The sequence below is a fragment of the Natator depressus genome, chromosome 14, assembly GCF_965152275.1.
Source record: "Natator depressus isolate rNatDep1 chromosome 14, rNatDep2.hap1, whole genome shotgun sequence".
Lineage (NCBI taxonomy): Eukaryota > Metazoa > Chordata > Testudines > Cheloniidae > Natator > Natator depressus.
The window spans coordinates 13,005,001-13,019,820 of NC_134247.1; the positions used below are offsets into that span (position 1 = coordinate 13,005,001).

The 14,820-nt window shown below is 39.6% G+C and overlaps 1 protein-coding gene across 6 annotated transcripts in view; it reads right to left on the reverse strand.

Annotated features, from left to right (window-relative positions):
* LUC7L3 (LUC7 like 3 pre-mRNA splicing factor) overlaps window positions 1-14,820 on the reverse strand; it is a 36,382-nt gene that overhangs the window by 2,034 nt on the left and 19,528 nt on the right. For all 6 annotated transcript variants that reach the window (XM_074971884.1, XM_074971881.1, XM_074971882.1 and 3 more), the window contains exons 7-9: window positions 13,076-13,237; window positions 11,247-11,530; window positions 8,822-8,982 (exon numbers count right to left, since the gene is read on the reverse strand). In XM_074971884.1, coding sequence (XP_074827985.1) covers window positions 8,822-8,982; window positions 11,247-11,530; window positions 13,076-13,237 — 607 coding nt within the window. The remainder of the gene's footprint in view (window positions 1-8,821; window positions 8,983-11,246; window positions 11,531-13,075; window positions 13,238-14,820) is intronic.

Consider the following 14,820-nt stretch of genomic DNA (forward strand, 5'->3'; position numbering starts at 1 on the left):
AAGGAGGAAGGACAGCATAATAGCATTGTGACGATTACTCAACTTTACCATGAGATATATAAATTGGGAAAAAGTGTAACGAACAATGTATGTGGATGTGCTTCATGACTGCTTTACCACTGGATTCAGTATTATGCTCTGAATAGATTTGTGTGTGTGAGAGAAATGTGCCGAGGGAGGCTATTCAGTCTGTTAACCATAGTTGCAGAGGGAAGAAAAATCAATCAACATCCAGGAAAAACAAGCAACCATAACTTAGCTAGGTTTAAAATCAGAATCAAAGGGAATATCAAAGTCAACTTCAACAGGACAAAATGTAATGGTGCTTGTCTGAGGTATGTTATTAATCCTTCACCTTTAAATGATAAAAGACTGGGGAAGAAAGACTGCTAGAGATATAAAGGCACTATTTTACAAAACAAATGAGCAACAGATTGATGGGACCCCAGTTTCTTCAAGAACTAGGAGGGTGAATGGTGAATAAAGAATTAGATATATTGCTGAAAAATTGATATTTTCTTTTCCTCTACAATCATCAGGTAGAGTGAAGAAAATGTGACAGAAGCAACAAAGTTTTCCAGGGAAAGAAAAAAAAAATTCACACATTTACAGTTGAAGTTTAAAATCCGTATTGTCCGTAAACTGAATAATTGCAAATTTAAAAACAAAAAATTAACCTGTATCACTTCAAACCACAGGGCCAACCTTCTGCCCAGTAGGTGGAGACTGCAAAAACAAACTCTTAGAAGTCAGTATATAGACAAGAACATTGACTCTCTCTCAGATTGGCACAGCAATTCTACACTTTATAAGACAGAAGGGAAAAAGTTAAGTTTGAAGAGAGAAGTAGTATATCTACACAGAGAAAGTTTGCACACGTTTTATTAGGACAGACCACCAAACAGCAAGGAAAAACAGCCAAAAGCAAACCCACAAGAGGCAGGACAACTGCCTAAAAAACACTGGAACTGAAGCAGCACATCCTGCCTATAGTGCTTGGGAAGAGCATTTAGTGATGTCCAAACAGCTAACTGGAGAAGTCTTTTGATAGTGTTGCATATCTGTCTGCCCTCAGTATTGTAGCTACTCAGGTGGATTGCACTCTAACTGACCTTGTTGAAAAGTCTTCTCTTTGTGCCTTATAGGTATCTCCGATGCACACATAGATCCACTGAGGAACAGAAGTCTTGTTTCCCTGCAGAGGACTAGTAGTCAGTCCAATAATCTGATCTTCTATCCTATGTAAATATGATAGGTCATAATAGCCCTATGGATGTGCAGAGTGTGCAGTTTTTTGGGTTTGGACAGATAGGAAAGAACTTTTTTGGAAGATATAAACATTAACCTGTGGTACAAAAGATGAAGCTATACAAAGAACTCCTGTCTTTGAGGACCTGAAGAACAAGAAAATTACATCATAGCTCCTGGAGTTTGCTAATGAGAACTGAGCAAATATTTGTAACAATTAATCTGTAATGAATTTAGCTTCCTTCAGCACCAGTGATATCTGCAAGCAGATAGTAAAGTAAGTTCCTTCACAGTTATTCAAAATTATCTCACAAAATTTTATTTATTGTTGTGGATAGATCACAGATAGTTCTCTGTAGATTTTTGTAGGCTCCCTGTATGATTTATGTTGATTAGTTATGATTCATCAGGTAAGATCACTTAATACTGGTTGTTTCTTGACTGAATGGATGCACAAATATTTCTGGATGAATATTTGCATTGGCAACTGAAGCTTGCTTTCCAATGTAAATTCTTACCATTAAAACTCAAGTTACCTGATGTTCATGGAAAGCACGCTCTGAATGAAATGTGCTCATTAGTCAATTTTTTTGTAGTAAATAAATGAACTCTGTCGCTAAGCTTGAACATTGGACGCATCACTATCACGGATGAATTTTTTTTAAAAAAAATTTGTGAACCAGACCAATGAAAGTAGTGAGCAAATGTTTCAATATCAATCCCTCCTGACAAAGGCTGGTCAGAGAACGGAAGAAGCTCACAAAAATGGAAACAATTTTGTGGAAACTTAAGTTTTTTGACCAACTCCATCTATAACTATTAATTAGCTTAATTTCTTCAATGCAAGTCATAGTTTGGAGGTAAAAAAACTCTTTTGCAAGTAGTTGCATATCAAGAGTTTAGATTAAGCTAACTGTCAACCTATGTTTATGGTAATGTCATGTATTTCAAAGGAACAAGGAAAGGTGTAACTCAGATTTGATTAACCAAGGAAGAACCAGTTGTCTCAAATTTTAAATATAACTTTTTTCAGAACCGTAGCAACTTCACGGTACAGACATTAGGGAATTGGAAGTCAGGGCTTCTGGGTTCTAGTCCAAACTCTGGCACAGATTTACTTTAGAACACTGAGTAAAAGTCTGTCAACTTGTGCCTCAGTTTACCCAGCTTCAAAAACCATTAGTAGCATGGGGCCTTAATTCATGTTTGTAAAGCAATTTAAGATTTCGAGATGAAAGGCACTATGTAAGTATTATTTTCAGGCAACCTTTGCTGCTCACTTTAAAATCCTGACCCACAGTAACTATGAAAACTACTGTAAAGTCACAAAAAAGAGCAAGAATTCAAATGGCAGGAGTCTTAGCATCCAGAACACATACTGTGCATGCACACAAAGTAGACTAAAGCCATGTCTACACTGAAACCTTTGGCTGATGAAAGCTGTGTTGGCGTACAGCTGCTGAAGTTAGTATATCGCTCCTACATGTGCATACTTAGTTGCTTGCATCAGTGCTGTGCGTACTCACCAGGAGTGCGTGTGTCAATACAAAGCGTGGTGCACCATCAGTAGGTATTCCACTGTGCCATGTGCCACCATCCAGCACAATGCCTTTTGGGAAATTTTCACAAGGTGTTGTGGAATGAGTCACGCAGGGATCTCTGGGAGCTAGGGGGTCAAGTTCCCAGCATGCAACATTTGCCATCCCATAATGCTATCCACATCCCTTAATTTTCACACCTTTAAAAAAAAAGGTCCCACAATCCAACATGGCACTTTTCAGAGTTCACCACCTCCAACAGAATCATCAAGACTGCATAGCTCTGCACTGTGCTCATGAATGTTGCAAATACAGGATGCATGATCCTCTTGTATTTGCAAACCCGCAGGAAGAAACACAACAACGACATGATGATTTCTTCAAGGACAGAGTGCTAAGGGACATAGCAAAAGGTGGCATTCATAGAGCAGCTGCAGACAATGGAGTGTTGCTTCTGGGCCCAAGAAATGAGCACTGAGAGTTGGCATCATATTAACAGTGTCTCTTTTTCTTGCAATTTTGTTGCTTGGACCTTCAAAGCTAAATACTGAAGTACCCTACCCATAATGCATAATGTAATGTAATGTAAGTTTTGCAAAACTGGGGTGGAGTAGACTATAGAAACATTTTACCTCGCAGCAAAATAAACTTCCCTGCTCTCTGCAGTTGAATGCAGAATTCATTCTAGATTTTAGAGTGCATGTATCCCTCTACTGGAAAAACACGCATCACAACCTTTTGTTCAACAGTCCTATTCTGTTTATTAATACTATGGTGGTTTACTGAACAGATCATTTATTTCCCCAAATCTACTGTTACACCTCTAAGGTTACCAGGAGCTGAAAAGACTTTGTAGTGCTGGGGAGGAGCTGGTTGTCATGGTACACGTAGGTACCAATCACTTAGGGAAGGCTAGGAGAGAGGTCCTGGAGGCCAAATTTAAGCTGCTAGGTAAGAGATTGAAGTCCAGGACCTCCATGGTAGCATTCTCTGAAATGCTTCCAGTTCCACATGCAGAGCCGGTTAGACAGGCAGAACTGCAGGGTCTCAATGAGTGGATGAGATGGTGTAGGGAGGAGGGGTTTAGATTTATTAGGAACTGGGGAAACTTTTGGGAAAGGGGGAACCTATACAGGAAGGATGGGCTCCACCTAAACCAAAACAGAACCAGATTGCTGGCACTTAAAATTAAAAAGGTCATAGAGCAGTTTTTAAACTAAAGGCTGGGGGAAAACCAACAGATGTGGAAAAGCATGCGGTTTGGACAGACACATCCCTTAGGGGAGGATCTATAAACGGAGATTCTCTATGTCCTAGTAAGGAGGAGAGGATGGAAGATGATAAAATAAAGGTAGGATCTGATGAGAAACAGTCAAATGAAAAAAAGTCCCATTCAATTACATTATGTAATGGCAGATAGTGACAAGTTTTTAAAGTGCTTATATATGAATGCTAGAAGTCTAAGCAATAAGATGGGTGAACTAGAGTGCCTCGTATTAAATGAGGATATTGATATAATAGGCATCACAGAAACTTGGTGGAATGAGGATAATCAATGGGACATAGTAATACCAGGGTACAAAATATATCAGAAGGACAGAACAGGTCATGCTGGTGGGGGAGTGGGACTATATGTGAAAAAGCATAGAATCAAATGAAGTAAAAATAGTAAATGAACCACAGAGACTCTATGGATACTAATTCCATGCTCTAATAATAAGAATATAGCAGTAGGGCTATATTACCGACCACCTGACCAGGACAGTGATAGTGACTGTGAAATGCTCAGGGAAATTAGAGAGGCTATTAAAATAAAAAACTCAATAATAATGGGGGATTTCAACTATCCCCATATTGACTGGGTACATGTCACCTCAGGATGGGATGCAGAGATAAAGTTTCCTGACGCCTTAAAGGACTGCTTCTTGGAGCAGCTAGTCCTGAAACCCACAAGAGGAGAGTCAATTCTTGATTTAGTCCCTAAGTGCAGCACAGGATCTGGTCCAAGAGGTGAATATAGCTGGACCGCTTGGTAACAGTGACCATAATATAATTAAATTTAACATCCCTGTGGCAGGGAAAACACCACAGCAGCCCAACACTGTAGCATTTCATTTCAGAAAGAAGAACTAAACAAAAATGAGGTTAAACAGAAATTAAAAGGTACAGCGCCAAAAGTGAAATCCCTGCAAGCTGCATGGAAACTTTTTAAAGACACCATAACAGAGGCTCAACTTAAACGTGTACCCCAAATTAAAAAACATAGTAAGAGAACCAAAAAAGTGCCACCATGGCTAAACAAAGTAAAAAGCAGTGAGAGGCAAAAAGGTATCCTTTAAAAAGTGGAAGCTAAATCCTAGTGAGGAAAATAGAAAGGAGCATAAACTCTGGCAAGTGAAGTGTAAAAATATAATTAGGGAGGCCAAAAATGAATGTGAAGAACAGCTAGCCAAAGACTCAAAAAGTAACAGCAAAAAATTTTTAAATACATCAGAAAGAGTAAGCCTGCTAAACAATCAGTGGGGCCACTGGATGATCGAGATGCTAAAGGAGCACTCAAGGACGATACGGCCATTGCGGAGAAATTAAATGAATTCTTTGCATCTGTCTTCACGGCTGAGCATGAGGAAGATTCCAAAACTTGAGCTATTCTTTTTAGGTGACAAATCTGAAGAACAATCCCAGATTTAAGTGTCATTGGAACAAATCAATAAACTAAACAGTAATAAGTCACTAGGACCAGATGGTATTCACCCAAGAGTTCTGAAGGAACTCAAATGTGAAATTGCAGAACTACTAACTAGTTTGTAACCTATCATTTAAATCCACTTCTGTACCAGATGACTGGAGGATAGCTAATGTGACGCCAATTTTTAAAAGGGCTCCAGAGGTGATCCCGGCAATTATAGGCTGGTACGCCTGACTTCAGTACCGGGCAAGCTGGTTGAAACTATAGTAAAGAATAAAATTGTCAGATAGATGAATATAATTTGTTAGAGAAGAGTCAACATGGTTTCTGTAAAGGGAAATCATGCCTCACCAACCTACTAGAATTCTTTGAGTGGGTCAACAAGCATGTAGACAAGGGGGATCCAGTAGACACAGTCTACTCAGATTTTCAGAAAGCCTTTGACAAGGTCCCTCACCAAAGGCTCTTAAGCAAAGTAAGCTGTCATGGGATATGAGAGAAGGTCCTCTCATGGATTGGTAACTGGTTAAAAAATAGGAAACAAAGGGTAGGAATAAAGGGTAAGTTTTCAGAATGGAGAAAGGTAAATAGTGGTGTCCCTCAGGGGTCTGTACTGGACCAGTCCTATTCAATATATTCATAAATGATCTGGAAAAGGGGGTAAACAGTGAGGTGGCAAAATTTGCAAATGATACAAAACTACTCAAGATAGTTAAGTCCCAAGCAGACTGCGAAGAGCTACAAAGGGATCTCTCAAAACTGGGTGACTGGGCAACAAAATGGCAGATGAAATTCAATGTTGATAAATACAGAGTAATGCACATTGGGAAAACATAATCCCAACTATACAGATAAAATTATGGGGTCTAAATTAGCTGTTAACACTCAAGAAAGAGATCCTGGAGTCACTGTGGATAGTTCTCTGAAAACATCCACTCAATGTGCAGTGGCAGTCAAAAAAGGGAATAGATTGTTGGGAATCATTAAGAAAGGGATAGATAAGATGACAGAAAATATCATATTGCCTTTATATAAATCCATGGTAGGCCCACATCTTGAATACTGTGTGCAGAAGTGGTTGCCCCATCTCAAAAAAGATATATTGGAATTGGAAGCTGCTTCCATATGAGAAGAAATTAATAAGACTGGGACTATTCAGCTTGGAAAAGAGACGACTAAGGGGGGATATGATAGAGGTCTATTAAAATCATGACTGGTGCGGAGAAAGTAAATAAGGAAGTGTTATTTACTCCTTCTCATAACACAAGAACTAGGAATCCCCAAATTAAATTAATAGGCAACAGATTTAAAACAAACAAAAGGAAGTATTTCTTCACACAACGCTCAGTCAACCTGTGGAATTCTTTGCCAGAGGATGTTGTGAAGGCCAAGACTATACCGGGGTTCAAAAAAGAACTAGATAAATTCATGGAGGATGGGTCCATCAATGGCTATTAGCCAGGATGGGCAGGGATGGTGTCTCTAGCATCTGTTTGCCAGAAACTGGGAATAGACAACAGGGAATGGATCACTTGATGATTACCTGTTCCGTTCATTCCCTCTAGGGCACCTGGCATTGGCCACTGTTGGAAGACAGGATACTGGGCTAGATGGACCTTTGGTCTGACCCAGTATAGCCGTCCTTATGTTCTCATGTATGTTCTCAGTCCTGAGGGAAGGAGGTAGTAAGTAGCAAACAAAACGATGACCAGAAGCAAAATTTAACTCAATGAAATCACTACACCCCTATTTATAAAACTATCAAGAAGAACTGTGAAGCTATAAACCTAATTGAGAGCTCAATAATGGAAACAATTTGAGCAACTACTGCATAAAGTTATAAGTATGCATACATACACACACAGTATTAGTGAAGGATTAAAGAGGGCTCCTCCAACTGAATACCAAAAGTCTGCTTTATAATCCAGGTCAATGAAATAATAAACAGACATATTAGGTAAGAAAGTTACAAGTGGGTATACATTACAGGCCTAGCATGAGATCTAACCACGTGCAACAGTGAACAAGCAAGCAGCAAAGCATACAAGCTTGCAGAGTGCTCACAACTACGCAGAACAGACTGGAGAGGAAACCAAATAATGAAATGCATCACAGTATACATCAGAAAAGTTATACTGGCCTAGAAAAAAAAGTCAGGCAAAAAAACATCTGAAGTGTTATCCATATTTTGAGAACCAATCCACAGAGTCTACTGAAGAAATGGAAAAATTAGAGCAGGGCAAATAGGCTAACCTATAATCCACATTTATATAGCACCTTTCATCCCAGAGGATCTCCAAGTACTTATAGATATATAGGAATAATTTTACCCACCACTGAAATGAAGCCGTTTCTATTGTGAAACGTGCCAGCCGTTTGAAAGCACACAGCAACCCAAAACGGCTTAGATCAGGAAGTGTATCCAAATGAAGTTGCAGAGAAAATTAAAAATGGGAATTTAGCGAGGATATGGAATTAACAGCTTTGTACTATGAAAAGTACTACAGATCTTTCATATTCACAAGTGGTCACGACCCGTTTTACATCTTTTATGAATGATGGAACCTCCAGTAGCATAGCACAACCTAACAGCAGACTGTACCGATCCACAGGGAAGAGAGCCATCTTCTAAACATTAATTTTATCACTCGACATAGCATGTATTGCCATAAAACAATTCTGAGGAACAATTTGGTGTTTCTTCAAGATCCTCCATATACCAGATATTGCTTCATTTATGAAACCTGATGGAATCACAACCTAAGATGGTACGGATGCAGGCCAGGATGCTGAAAGCTCTCAGAAGTTAGGGAAAACTAAGGTTATGTTTATTAGACAAAGAAGATTAAGAGGATATGATTGAAGTATACAAAAAATGAAGATGTCATAAGACTGTCCAGCTAAAAAACCCAAAACAAAATACATACCAACGAGAGAAGCTAGTTAAGATTTACAGAAGTGTCCAAGGGTAATAAGGAGAACTCACTTCTAAAGGCAGCAGTAGAAGATGCAATCAAATATATTTAGAGAGTTAGAGAGATGTGTGGGGTTTTCCAAAGCCAAACAGCAAGCAGGTGTCAACGGGCTAAATCCTTGGGAACTGCACAGTAGTGTCCTTTTCTTTGAGGATTACAACACTAGGTAAGTAAGCGAAAAACATTTTGCAAGGAGGCAGGAGGGTATAAAGGGAAAGGGAAGAGTGCCTCAAAGTCATGTAGTAGCGACACATACAGGCTGCTTACGAATCTCTAAAGGGATCCTAAGAGATCTTTCAGTCCTTAACTGAAAGTATAGGTCTCGGGGGTAACATCAGTTCTGCATGTCTTAAGATCTCACACAAACTAACCTTTTTCTTTAGATTTCCTGTCTTGTTCTCGATCTCTGCTTTTGCTTCTGTGCTTGTAGGATTTCCGATCTCGACTTTTTGATCGTCTCCTGTCCCGACTGCGAGACCTATGTTTTCTTTCTGACCGATCATGGCTTCTGCTTCTTCGTCGATCTCGACTCCTTACATTTAGAAGTAGTTGAAAGAGATAGAAAATATCAGCTGTTTACAACTCAAAATAAAAAATCTTCATTAGTTTGTCCCTAGGTTACCATTTTGCTCTAATGCCGGTTTATAAGAAAAGGTTGAATATTTATGAGGAATACTAAGTCTCTCTTATAAACTCGTTCCTTCCAGGAACATTTGTCAGTACTTCACAAGCTCTCTGTCCACCCTTCTCTGCCTTCTTCCCTTATTCAAACATCCACAGCTATAAGAAATAATGCTCAGGAAAAGCTTTAAAACTGATTTTTAAATCAGAGCTTTAAAAAGATTAATACTTAAACTTTATGATGGAAGTGTATGTCAATTATCATGCTTACAACATCAACATATATAAAATCATGGTGTTTTCATCCACTTCCAATATGGAGGTGAGTTTTAATACACAGCAGTTTCTCTTTTGATTCATCCTTTGAAACAGCAAGAATTGGCCACCTCTGGAGAGGTTATAGACCTGATAGACAAGCAGTTTGATCCAGAGTGATGATTCCTAGAGCTTCCTCTAACTCAGGCCTGCACAATTTGTAGAGCGGTGAGGGCCATATTACTCCAAAGAAAACAGCTGAGGGCTGAAACCCCCCCTCCCTGTGGAAACAACCCCCCCTTCCCCAGCGCCACCCGCTCCGTGGAAATAACCCCTGCCCCGCCGCCGGCTCACCTGCCCCCGCCGCCTCGTCATCCCCCCTCCTGCCTGGCTCGCCTACTCACCCCCTGCTGGCCAGTGAGCCCACGCAGGCCAAATGCAGCCCATATGTTGTGCAGGTCTGCTCTAACTGATTTCATATTTTTAGATCAACTAAGTCATATTCTGTTCAATGGTTTGAATGCACCTCCTGTTTTGGCTCACTTATTGTTTAATTTTTAATGGTACAAAATTAGATTTTTATTTTTAAAATCTGTATTTTGTGTTGGATATGAATTATAATAAAGTATTTTCTGGGGTTGAATGAGATTGATATCAGCCTATTCCATTATAGGGTTAGCAGTTGCTGATCAACTGAGAGGAACATCAACTGAGATGTAAATCAGAGAGGAAGCATGGTTCAGTAGTTATGGTGTAGCCCAGGACTGGGGGGAGGGGGGGGAATGGAGAGGGGGACTTAGGTTCTATGCTATGCTCTACTACAAACTTCCTGTATGACTGCAAGCAAGTCACGTATCTTCTGTGTACATCAGTTTCCCACCTGTAAAAGGGAGATAATGGTACTTCCTTATGTTCCAAAACTACGAATACAGAGAAACTTAAGTGTTTTCATAAATAAGGCTAAACGTTTTGCAGTTATATACCACTAAAGGGTTGCAAAACTTTAGGAATGTCTACACTTAAGTGGTATGTAGATTACACCTGCTGCATGCCCAGCTAGCATGGGTATAAACAGTAGTGTAGATAGTGAGGCATGGCTGAGTCAAGTAGAGCGCCCTACACATCTGAACCTGAGGGTATATATCATACATGGTGGCTTTTTGCATGCCCAAGTAGTGCTTCCTACATCTACACTGCTATTTTTAGCAGTGTAGTGTCTCACTGCCAGAGGCTCTCTCTGCTACAGCAAAAGGCTCTGGCAGGAGGGAGGCAGTGGAGAAAAGCTCCAGCACCCTTCCACTGCCACACAGCTACAAATCAGTGACAAGCGCGGACACAGCCTGCCTTTCACTTTGGTGTGTAGCGCCTGTAATCTTCACACCACCGTAAGTGTACATAAGGCTTTTGTACATCAGTAGGCTGAGTACATTACACACAAGGGGCTCTTTGTGTTTCTTCATTCTCTCTCACAAGCTCCCTTTGTGCTACTCTCTCATATCCCTCTATTTCAAACAGTCAATGCAACACAACCCCACGCCAGGGGCTCAGTACACCTCTCCCCCCACCAATTCCACTCTCCTCATACCTTTGTCCCACATTCTTTCCCCATACTAGGGCTTCTGTGTGCCCCCATTCTTCATATAATTCTTATTTCTTTTCTGTCGGTACAGGAGATGTCTAGAACATTCCCTGAATTTTTTGGATCAACTGGATGTGGTATTCAAAAGTTGTTACATACAGCAAAACAGAGAAATGCAATCAAGTTAGCATAGGTCCTTGTCTTGATCGGCCAACAAAATTCTTGACAGCAACCATTCCTTTATATGATTTCAGGCTTCCACCTATAGTTTAGAGGTTCTCATATGCACGGAATGCAATTATAAATTCACTTGAAAAGTCAATAGTCCCTAATTAAGGTACCTGCTTCGCCTTCTCTCTCTGCTTCTTGATCTTTTGTGGTCCCGTGACCGGCTGCATCTTCTGTCAGATGTTCTGCTTGAATGTCTGCTACGGGAACGACTCCTCTTACGTCTTTCTCTGTCACGTGCCCTCTCTTTTTCCTTTTCTTCTTCCTCACGTCGTCTCTTCCTTTCCCTCTCTTCTCTTTCACGCTCCCTCTCTTTTTCTCTCTCTTCTCGCTCTTGTTTCTCTTTTTTTAACTTGTCATCACGTTCAGGTTCTTCGGTTCTTTTTCTTAACTTTTCCTTACAAAAAATAAAAGTGTTTACAGCAAGGATTTAATGAAGATAAAATTTATTCAGAGGAAACTATTCGGCATCATTAAACCGCTATAAAAGGACGAGGAGGCATATTAGATTTCAATGGGTTACATGTGATTGTCAAACCAAAGCGCAACCTGCCTAATAGCACTTAAGTCAGCTGGACAAGTCCTTTATTCATCAGAGTGGTTCATTCACTTGGGCAGTACCTAATATTTAATATTAAAAAAAAAGACTTGGGGACCCCACAAAGTAGACCTTGCAGAAAGAAAGAAAATTTTCTGAATTCCAAACAAAAATAAACTCTCAGCTAACTAAAGTTGGATACATCCCATATTTCAGGCTCCAGCTGAGTCGCACTTTTAAGTTTCACCAGGATGATGCTAAACTCTGTTGGAGTTCATAAATTCAGAGTTCCGTTGCAGTAGAGTTTAGCTTCAGTTCTTAAAAAGAAAAGGAGTACTTGCGACACCTTAGAGATACATCCGATGAAGTGAGCTGTAGCTCACGAAAGCTTATGCTCAAATAAATTGGTTAGTCTCTAAAGTGCCACAAGTACTCCTTTTCTTTCTGTGAATACAGACTAACATGGCTGCTACTCTGAAACCTTCAGTTCTCAGGAGCCTAACACCAACTCAAGGCTACCATTCCATGGTGCATCCCCAATTGCTTGGCATAATATTGATTTCCAGTGTCTGATAACACCCTGCTAATGTCAGGAGTTCTATGTTTGTATGTGATTAGCATATTTCCATTAAAGTAAAAACACACAAACAGGTATCCTTGTACACTGGATATTGTACATAGAAAATTGTTAGGTATGAAAACTCCATTCTTGTAGTTATTTTATTTCACTCTAAATGTTTCATTATAGTGCGTCCCTGCGTAGACCTAAGATATTTTCGCAGTGATATCTCATGTATTTAAAAAGAGCTTGTTGGTCACACTCTTCTGTTCTGTCTATAGGGAAGAACCATAGGCAACTGTCTGCGGGCTGTCATAAACGAATGAACATAGAATATTTTAATTAACTTATTCCAGCGAATACTTTAACCAATATATTTGTAATATTCAGGATACTGCACACTGGGATATACCAGTGTGAACCAGGAAATATACCAAGAGCATTACACACACACACACAAAAATCATAAAAAAGTTAATTGAAACCATGTTGTGTTGAATACCTTCAGAAGCCTGGTTAGCGGGGGAATTCAGCACAAAAATCCAGACTTAATTTGAATTTCATTTTTTGTTTTGTACTTGAGGTAAAATTTTCAAAAGCACATAAGTGATGTAGGAGTCTGAGTCCCATTTTCAAAAGGGACCTAGGCACTTTGGAGCCTAAGTGCCACTGCTAAAATTACCTTTCACCTTTAAATAATTCAAAGCTGTCAATGCTTGGCTGCCAAAAAATGGATTTTGAGAACCTGAGTTTATGTATGTAAGCATTCTGCTAATGATTTGGTTCTCAAATAGTTTATATAGAAAGAATTTCAGTTTACCGTTAATTACAAAAGTTATACTCACTTTTAATTCTTCTACAGTAGCTTTAATTTTGGCATAACCCATGTGCTGTTTTCCCATCAAGTGGTCATCCACCCTGGACTGTGCATCTCCTACTATTAAAAAGGCTCCACAGACTTCACAAACTTCCATTTGCTTTTCTTGAGCTGCAAAGCTCTCAATTGTCTGGAAGAGAAGGTAGTGGTTAGAGCAAAGAACAACAGAAAAGTTTTAATCTGGAGCCAGTTAAGGCACTTACTACTTCTTACTGTATCAACTGTTCTTCAGTGTTGTGAAATTACGAATTTCAACTTTAAAAAAGAGCTTGTAATTACTTGCTTTAACTTGGCACTATTATGAAGTAGCCTACACATTATGCCTAGTATGAAAAATAACTCAAAAGAAAACAAATTCTCACAGACTGCAAGACTAACCATGCTAACTCAATGCAGATGAGTATTTAGAATCATACTAGGTTTTGAAAAGACTTCCATAAACTCCTGAATTATAGCCTTCTTGAACTATGCTATGGTTTTATAGGATGGCAGCCTCTCTGACTTCTGCATACAAGACCATTAGAATTAAAGAAAGTGATTTAGGAACTAGTGTAAATGCAACATCATACAAGGAAGACTTAAGAAAAATGAACTGCTTTTGTTGTTTTCAAATACAAGCTGGAGGGAATATCTCCTCTAATTTCTTTCTGGTGCTAGAACTGCTTCTAATCAGGTCCAGCTTTAAACATGTGAGCTTCCAGGAATCAAGTAGTCTAGTAGCTCAGAAGATAATCTGTTGCTTTTCTCTGAAATTATCTATTGAGATAAACTCCCTGTCATGGGGGAGATTTAAAGAAGAGAAGCTGCTGACAGCCAGGAATCTAAAGATCCTTGAACAGACTCTGGTTTACTAATCGTTGCTAGCAAGAAAGTTCTCAGTTATAGAGAGTTAAGTGTCTTCACCACAATAAAGGTTGTAGCCACATTTCCATTTCAAGCAGGATTTCTGACTTTCTCAAAATCTTTAAAATGCTTTGTGTCCCATTGGAGGGGTGCAAAAGGACTAGTGGGGTAAGGGAGGGTCAGAGGTGACAATGGACAGATGTCAAACTTCAATTACCGTGTATACTTGTTCATAAGCCGAATATTTTTGGTAAAAACATGATGCATCAAAGAGCAGGGGTCGGCTTATAAATGGGTCTACACCAAAATTTGATGATTTTAAACTCTATGAAATCATTGAATTGAATATCTAATACACTGTCGTTTTGTTTACCTAGAGCATCTGCAGGCATGGAGCCCCGCAGTTCCCTGTGGCCGCGGTTTGCCATTCCCAGCCAATAGGAGCTGCGGGGCTCCGTGCCTACAAATACTCCAGGTAAACAAAACATCCTGACCTGCCAGCAGGTTACCCCGACAGGCCAGGAGCCGAAGTTTGCCAACTCCTGAAATATAGGGTCAGCTTATGAAAGGGTCATACAGCTTTTACCATTTTTACTTATCTATCTTGGGGGGGGTCGTCTTATATATTAAAAAAACAAAGTCTCTAAACTTTTATGGTTGAGAAGAAACACTCTGGCCATGTTTTGATTCAGTGATGTCTGACTGACTTCTCACAGTGCCAGCACGATAGCTATGAGAGGTGAATTGCTTCATTCATTTCAGTGGGGGCCAACTCAAATGGCCAATGATAGTTTAAAATATTTGTATTGTAAATTATTTCACCGTTCCTTGATGCATGCAGGAAACAAAGGAAGCATCATATTATGAAGA